Source organism: Cetorhinus maximus, chromosome 20, assembly GCF_964194155.1.
Source record: "Cetorhinus maximus chromosome 20, sCetMax3.hap1.1, whole genome shotgun sequence".
Taxonomy (NCBI): domain Eukaryota; kingdom Metazoa; phylum Chordata; class Chondrichthyes; order Lamniformes; family Cetorhinidae; genus Cetorhinus; species Cetorhinus maximus.
In genome coordinates, this window is record NC_135898.1 from 58,908,790 (window position 1) to 58,917,930 (window position 9,141).

Genomic DNA, 9,141 nt, shown 5'->3' on the forward strand with positions numbered 1-9,141 from the left:
ATCCACTACTGATTTTATGCCAACCAAATTGATGTAATTTAATATAAATACTGAAAATACTCAGCAGGTCAGGCAGCATTTCAGGAGACAGAAACAGAGCTAATCTTTCAGGTCAATGATCTCACGCCAGAATTGGAAAATGTTTGAAATGCAGTAACAGGTTTTAAGCAAGTAAATGTTGAGTTCAGAAGGCGGTGAAGTGCCTAATCAAAAGTTCCTCGCGCTTACACTGAACTTCATTGGATCAGCGTAGGACACTGAAGAGATCAGGGTGATGAGGAGGAGATTTTTAATTCTAATTTTAACTTTTACAACAGTTCAACAATTTCAGTTCATCACCTCTGCCCCCATTTTTTTCAGACAGCAGCTGTTGGTGATGATTCTGCGATTCCCATCCCCTTGAGACCCATCTTTTGTTTCTTTATTTGTTCCATTTCATCTCTCCTTTTGCTTTGCATCATTATCCCTTCTTTCATTTAATCTCTGTAAACCTCAAGCCTATTACAGACCTTACCATTCTTCCTTGCTTTCACTGCCTCTGTACTTGCTTAAAAACCATGATATATTTTTCCAGTTCTGATGAAAGGTCATCAACTTGAAACATTAATCCTGTTCCTCCCACCACAGATGCTGCCTGACCTGCTGAGCATTTCCAGCACTTTGTTTTATACCAGACTCCCAGCATCTGCAGTATTTTGGTTTTGATGTATTTATTACATAGCATTTACAGCACAGCAATGGGCTTTCGGCTCAACAGTGATTTAATATGCCACTCTCAAACAACAGAACCTATCAAGAGGGATCCCAATAACTTAATATGCTGCAGTGCAAGCAAACGCTAAATTGTGACAAATAGTACGGTCACATATTATCTCAGTGCCAGAACAGAACTTCTTTAAAAGGATACATTGCATTTATTGGTTTGAGACACTGCAGTAACCTAGACTCTGTTGTTTTCCCAGCCTAGGTTTGACCAGTTCAGTCTGTAGCTTTGAAAATCTATTGCTACAGCGCTTTTTCTCTTCTGACATGTTCAAAACATGTAGCTTATAAGGCTCTGACCCTTATACTGCTGAAAATTGAAACATTATTTTAGTTTCTTTGAATACAGAACTGATAATTATTAATGAACCTTATATTTTGATGATATTAATTATTTTCACCTTTAATAACTGATAAACATTTTTACATCAGATTGTGCCACAGTATTTGAAAGTGTGAAGTTTTTTTATCACTTCACTACACTTTTTGAAGCTATCTTTATTCCCAATGTGCCCCTTCACAAAACAACTCCAAAATTGACTGTAATGCTTGTCAATAATAGTGATGGCCTGATAGAAGTTACGCTTCTACGAGTTTGTGCTGCCAATGCGTACTCCCTCCTCTCAAATAACTGGAGCAACCTCCCCCCTCATAGCAGTCTCCATCCAATCGCTTAGCCAAGACAGCTGCTCACTGGAAACACTGGAGTGAAATGATAGGCAGCCCTGGAATTTGAACCTGCAACAATCTGATTTGTGAGGTATGCATATTTTCCACTTCTATACCAGGTACGCAATGGCTTCCCTGTTTTAATGTAAATATTAGTTTACATATGCTTTATGGCCAAATCCCATTATCATGCTGGAAGTTGTAGACATATGACAGAACAAATTCTGCATTTACAATGTGAGACTTTGCCTCCATGTTTGAACTGGCGAACAGCAAAATCCACTTGGCTGCTCTTCTTTTACACATCACTGATTTGACACCATCAACTTCACAGCTGCCAAAATAAGTCCAGGGAGGCTTTTACCCACTTGGTTTAGGTTTTAAATAGCCTACTTGGCATTTTTAGTAGCCCTGTTCAGCATCCAGCAATATCATAAATAATGTATTATATCCCCTTATTTGGGAGCAGCCTAGAAAGCAACAAAAACACTAGATAAAACTCTTGATTTTTTAATCTACTTAATGCTAAAAACAATTTGAAGCTGCCAGCAGTGTTTGCTTATCTGGTGACATGAATAATTTGCCATAGGTTAACTCAACTAGTTCTTTGCCAAGCAGACAATGCCCAGAGCAAATGTCACATTGTTCAATTATATCTAGATTTACAAAAAAGAATCTAATATTTGGCAAAGAAGTGTTACAAGCTCCTAGGTTAGCAGTGTATTCTCATGGTACACAAAGCTTCGGCCAAAGATTTATAAATTCTCTTTTAAATGCAAGACCAAAATATTATAATGGAAGATGTTACTTATGATTTGGATAAGATACCTCCGTTTCTGCTGAACTGTCCTGAATTTTGAAAAGTAATATTTTGCAGGTCTTGGCCCTATTCACTTTCAGAGTTCCTGAACAGTATCGGAAGAAGCAACCAGCCCTCCTTTTTGTTCTTGGTTACAAAGTGGTATACAACACCTAAAAAGCAATTTAAAAAATGTAATTGATCTTTCCCTATTTCACAATCTAAGCAGGTCTTTTGCTAAAGCTCTGCTCTTACTTTGGAAAAACCTTCAGGGGTTGAATACGTCAGCCAGATGCCTGTTTCAATCCCCTTGGACTGGAGCATAACCCAAAGGGCCTGAGAGTCAAAACTCCTGAAAGACCTGGCCGACTCTGGTCTTCCATTTCACTTCTCCCAAAGACCCACTTCTGTGCTGTAGGCTCAGTTCATGAAAATGAGAGGGGAAGTTAATGCAGTGCAGTTTTATTTCTGCTCAATACCTAATTTAAATGCCAGAGTGACGCAGAGTCTCAGAAAAGGAGTCTGGTTCACACTGTGTTATCGACTTAGCACTTGTCAAGCAGTTCTACACACCTGAACCACACGAGTCAGGCTGCAGGCAATAGCAGGGCAAATCCAAACCTCTGATGTGCAGTATATCTAGTGTATAATTTTGACACAACTGTAGAAGAGGAATTACCATAACTTAGGCCTTTATAAAGGTCAAGTAGAAGGAAATGAGTAAACCAATATTTATGTATCTTAACTATGTATAGATAGACAAATTTGTGATTTACGGTCTGACTCTGAAAGAGTCATTAGCACTTATCTCCTTTGCAATAGGCATCTATTTGCAGTGATCCATTACAAAAATTATGTCCTTGATATTTCAATTGAGGATTATACAGCCGAATATTAGAAAATGAAGAGACCATGGTAGCAGGAGGACACAACTTTCATTCCCTATGTCACTGACTTTCTGATCTTCGTTGTGGACTGATTTTGGGAGCAAGGCATCATGCAGATGGTGTTAGGGGAGAAAAGGGAAAATCATTCCCAAATCACTTGCTCAAACCTCCTAGCAACTGACTCAGAAACACAGGAGAAGGTTGGCTCAATATGTCTTCCAAATCAAATAGTGTATAGTGTATAGGGAGAGTAGGACAGGGAGCATTTGCGGTTTTCCCTGACAAAACTAAAACTTGGAATCTCACAATATATATTTTTGATTCACCTTAAAAAATGATAAAGAAATAAAAACCACCAACAACTCAGCTCATTTTGCATGCGTACCTCATATTTTTGCATATTTTGAAAATACAAGGCAGAATGACATCTGGGCTAAACAGGATTACTGTAAAGGTCTGTGTTTCATAACCCTCGCTGTTAATGGCCACAATTCCAAACAGCATCTTACTGCGGGGCTGCTCTCAGGAATGTACCATACAGCCATAAGACATGGGTCTACACCCGCAGTTCCCCACGTGGTGAACTTGTGATTCCAAATGTTTCAATTTGAGCAGCTGCCAAGTGGAAGCCAGGCATTTCCCCAAAGGAAGGGAATGGGGAAAAATAAAATAAAACTGCAGGACTGATAGTTCCATTAAAACCATAGCTCTCATTGTTTTTCACCTGGTCAGTTTGCTGTATGAATACTTCTTAATAGCATACTTTTCCTTCTCGACAGTACTCAACAGCAGAACAGAACCAGGAATAGTATACATGAGCTTTTGCGCTCACAGCTTTCAATATTTCACAATTAACTACAACGTACAGCAACAAAAAATGCAAACTGAAAACAGGCATTTTAGCAAACAAAAAAATGTCCTCGTCTCTTAAAAAAGGGACATAATGCATTCAAAGATTCTCACTATTTGTAGAACTCTTCTTATCCGAAAAATCACATTTAACTGAAAGCCCCAAAACTGGAGTGCATTGAACTAACTTGCACTGTCCTTGTATGCTTGCTTATATAAACTAAATAACCATAACAGCTTCCAAGACCAGTTGTAACTAGCACCAGGTTGTCACTAAAATGTTCCTGAAAATGCTCATGTCACCAGCAAAAGGAAAATAATATAGGACTCATTAAATGGTGATGAGAACCTAACTGCTCTCTCGATATTCTCAGATTACCTCCAAGCCAAAACACTGACTGCAATTTCCCTTGACTGTCGACAGACCCACAGACATAAGTCTTCATTCATTTATCTATCCATCAGTTAAGAAACCTCATTTATGTAAACTATGGAGTAATTTTAAGTTACATTCCTACTCGCATCCTTGGGAACAAAAACTATTAAGGTATGGGAGACTACTTTAGAATCGCTAATGGAATGAATTACAGAACCCACCAAGATCACCTGTGAAATAAAAGTCTCGACATTCCTGCACAATTTCTTTAAAAAAAAGCATTGCTGTATTTTTGGGAACTTTGACATTTACTTAACATGCTGAATCTTCACTTAAAGAAAAAAAAATCAACTTCATCTACTGTGCCATATTGGCACCGCGCATATCACTGCATGATATCACACCAGCATCCTACTTTGACTGAGCCTTTCCAGAGCAATGGTATCTACCCATTGACTTCCTGGAACCACCACACAGAATCCCTAGATCATTACCAAAATAATGAGCAATTCAACTAAGCCTTGTAGATAATGCTACATCAGAGTGGGTTCTCAATCACAGAAGTCACTCAGAAAAAGCTGCTGAATATGAAAACACATTTAACTGCACTGTTTAGTGTTGATATTGAAGTAAAATGCTATCTCACTTTTTAAGTATTTAAATGCTTGTTTGTGGTTTCTGATGTGGAGAAATTAGGAAGATTTACGAGAAACAAGCAAAAGTAACTTGAAAATAGAAAATTTTTGAAGACAAGAGGCTTACAAAAGTACAAAAGACGGAGATCAAAAATCTCTCACTCTAGTTAAAAACTTTTACAAACACTTCAGTTGTCCCATTATAAAGTAGGCAAAATACTAAAGTTTAATTATTGGCTCAGGCCAGTTAAACAAAATTTACATAAGAAAGGTTAGAGGCACTTAAAAGGTTGAATTAGACAAGAGCTGCCTTTATTCTCCCTTGATGTAATGATAATTGCCATTTAACATTATAATCAATGCAATTTAGACTTACCTTCAGTTTCTGATGCACCATTATCAGCAGGCTTAAACTGTGGCCTTGCTGCAGCTAGTGCTGCCATGGTTAACATGGCCCAGCAGGCTAAGTAACAACAACTAGGCATCCTGTTAGTGAAGATCCTTAGACTGCTGCTGGAACTCCATTTGGACTCTAATCCCATCTGAATTCTTGTGTGTATGCATGAAAGACCAATGTCCTCCTCTTTACTGTGTGGCTCCTCACTTGAAAGGCTGCAGAAAGAAGAATTAGCCTGTCAGTGGAACAATTGTGGAAACTTATTTCAATCCAAAGAGGAATACATGCAGTTCCAAAAGTGAAAATCGTGTTATTTTTCAACTGTGACAGCAACTACTCACTAGTACAAAAATCATCTTCTGTTTAACATTTATTTCTGGTGAAAATTCTGGTGAAAAAACTTATTAAGAGGATCTACTTTCAAACCAGTAACTTCAACCAGCCCTCCATGGTTTAAATATTGGGTAAATTATTCAAGGAAATCTTTAGTTTCTAATTTTTTTCATCGTATCAAACCTGGAAAGCATGAACTGTATGTGACGGTGAAGTGCATCACAAAAGATTAAAGAGTACAAAGAATTCATAAGCAGTACTTAAGTTGGCCTCATTTAATTTTCCCTCTTGCATTCTTTCTGCAATGAAGATTTTTAAGGTCTTACTGGAAAGCTAGCTTAGAACTTCTGCACTAAACACAAAAAAATGCTTCCTAGGAATTATATTGTTAAAACTAATGCATACACCCCCAAATTTTTTTCCAGTTGGTATTAAACGTGCAAATGCATGGGAACTGTTTCAGTCAATGTGCAGGACTGTCCTCCAGTACAAGCACAAGGCATGTGGGATTGCGACAGCAAACAAAGCTGCACAACCTGAGGAATACACATTCTGACCTGAGTCAACACACGGGTCAAAATACATCAACACAGCAGCCTTACATAATAGGAAAAACAACTGATGAAAATAAAATCAATGTTTGAGAATAAACGTCTCTGATGAGAGATATCTGGCTCCAATCTTTATTGTAAAAAGGTCTACATAAACCCAATTTAACCCTTTCACAGACAAAATATTATCTTTGATTACTGAGTTTGAATGAAACAATTCCAGCGCTGGTTGTCCTCTAAAGTGGCCTGACAGCTTATATGAGTGAAAATTTAACTTGTTCATAATGCATAACTGGCTATGAAAATTCTCTATGAAAGTTCCATTGGTGATCAAGAATAAATTACTCCCAAATACAATGCCTTTTATTTCAGCGGACTTAATATCCCCTAAACAGTTTACTTACATAATGAGAACTACACAGAGCAGGCGATCCAGAAATCAAGTCAATATACTAGTAAAAGTAGCATCTGACCATAAAACTTGATATTTCATGACCGTGGGCGGAACACACACTGCTAATGGATCACACCCTTAACAAGAAAAAACTTTCAAACAATCTCTCTCCATAACATAAATGTTGTACTTCTGTTGCAAAACATTATGAAAATTATACTATACATGGATATTATGCAAAATGATATTCATTTTTTGGAAGATGTTTTCTCAAACATTCCTGTTCATTTTACATTTAGAGTATTTAAATACAGAACCAAAATGCATCACAGGTAAGGTATAGAACATCTTAACATAATTAAGCTGTAAGCCCTGTAAGAGAGATAATTTGGTTGATAAAAATGACAGAAATTCTAATCCTGTTTTTATGCCCAATGCTATTTGCTGCCAAAATACATAGGCTAATAGTCTGTCAGTTGATCTTTTTCTGCAACCTAGAATTAATTTTACACTGATCTAACTTATCACCCAAATACATCATCAGCAGACTTTGGATTGCAGCTAACTAAAGATTCTGCTTTCCTCATCTTAGAGGTAACAATTTATAGCCCTTCCATTGAAAGTGACAAGAAAGTGTGGTGACAAACAATATTAGATCACAACTCAATTGTATAAATATTCCAAAAAATTACGACATCAGGCAGTAAAAATTGAGGTTTTCCCTACTTAAAAACTGATAAATATGTGGAATAATCTTACAAAGATACAACACATTGTGGCAAGTAAAAAGAAAAATAATGTACGAGTCTTAAGAAGTACCTCAAGTTGATTACAGGATTGGACATGCAATTTTTCTCCTGAGTATTCACATATTGGCTCCTCGCAGTTATACAGAAATACACAGCAATCCTTTACGGAGTTCCTTGCGCAGTGAAAGCTAGACGTTTTTTGAAAGGGAACTTTGTCTCCCTCCACAGACTACATTGGGGAGGAGCTGTCAAACTAATCTGATTGATGGCCTCAATGCCACCCGCTCTTCAAGCCATTTTCACCTCATCACATACCTGCCCGAATTATTCTAAACATGGGAAAGGCGGCTAAGTTGAGAGAAGTACTGCATTCCTGCAAACCAAATAAAAATCTCTCTGTGCATAATTTGCAAGTGAGCACTTGTTCTACATCGACTAATGTAATTTAACTTCACAGTCATTTCATTATTTTTCAACCTCAGCTATTTTTTTTTCTTTTTCTGTCTGTCCCTTAAGGCCACCAAAATGTAGCGTTCAAATAAAACATGTAAAAATAAAAAAAGATAAGAATTTTTGATTTCAAACAGATTACATTCAAGTGCAATTTTCTGCCATACAATAATTGTCTGCAATTCAACGCAGCTTGGTAGAATTACCTTTACTACCACAGCAAGAATATGACCCACGCTCCCCACAGCAGGCGTGTGCACAAGATGAATTAAAGTAAGGAATGTGGGATCCCTTGGGTTGTCCTCTAGAAACAGGAGTTGTGCCTGGACTACTTAGATCCAACTGCCATAGGTCTCTGAGGAAAACTTGATTATTTGGGATCAGTGAAAACATGACCCAAACACATATATCCAACATGCGGCTCTCGCAGAATGAAAAAGAGGGTCCATTTCGCTGAGTAACTTTTTCTTATATAAAATAGTCAGGAACCCAAGCCACAAGGGATCACAATCGTCCTGATGGTATCTCTGTCAGAAAACAAAGACGGCAACGATACAGAATAATACTGCAGCCCCAGTTCTGCTGGATTCACTTCATTCACAAGCTCGTTGCAATCTCAAAAGCCTTGTGGTGCCTGTAAATCTTTTCTCCCCCCTCTCTCCCCTCTTTGGTCACTCCCCCTGTTTGTAATCTGAACCTGTTCCTGAACTGAGCTCCATCATCAAACAAGCAGAGCAAACTGCCTCTGCCAATCAAATCAGTTTCCAGTAATGTTTAACTCCGTGGGCCAGGCTGTAACTCCTCTACTTCACAGCATGTAGAACTTGGCATACAGTTTGCTGGCATGTCCCCCAACTCAGTTTATTCCCAACACATGAACATACATTTCCAAGACTAGTAGCTGTTGCATTCAAATAGCAAAATGAATGCAGAAACAGGAAGCAATGAGACACTGGGGCATACACTAACATCTACCTATTAATACTTTAGAATGCAGCATTTTGATTGCACAATGACAAGACGGACAGCATTTTTTTCCTTTAACAGCAATTCAGGGAGTATACTCCTTTAGGCTGAAAGAACAGCAATCAATCAACAGGAGCTCATTTGGCTAAATGAATTACCATTGAAGTAATGCCTGGCAATTCTTAAAGGGATAGCAATTACACAATTTGAAAAAAGAAAAGGAGTGCTCGTAATAAAGAATATAAAAACAATGATCATAGTAAACAATTCCATTATGAGATATTTTGAGGGAAAAGCTTATCACAGCAAGCTTGAGGAATCTTT

General features: G+C 37.7%; 1 protein-coding gene across 5 annotated transcripts in view; it reads right to left on the reverse strand.

Moving 5' to 3' along the window:
• The window catches only part of LOC144694413 (fibroblast growth factor receptor 2-like), a 96,311-nt gene extending 87,821 nt beyond the window's left edge, over positions 1–8,490 (reverse strand). For 4 of the 5 annotated variants that reach the window (XM_078564779.1, XM_078564777.1, XM_078564776.1 and 1 more), the window contains exons 1-2: positions 7,472–7,614; positions 5,354–5,589 (exon numbers count right to left, since the gene is read on the reverse strand). In XM_078564779.1, the coding sequence (XP_078420905.1) occupies positions 5,354–5,589; positions 7,472–7,497 (262 nt within the window). In that variant the 5' untranslated portion in view covers positions 7,498–7,614. Of the gene's footprint in view, positions 1–5,353; positions 5,590–7,471; positions 7,615–8,057 lie in introns of those variants that run through there. The other variant, XM_078564778.1, reaches the window with a different exon arrangement.
• Positions 8,491–9,141: the final 651 nt, after the last annotated feature.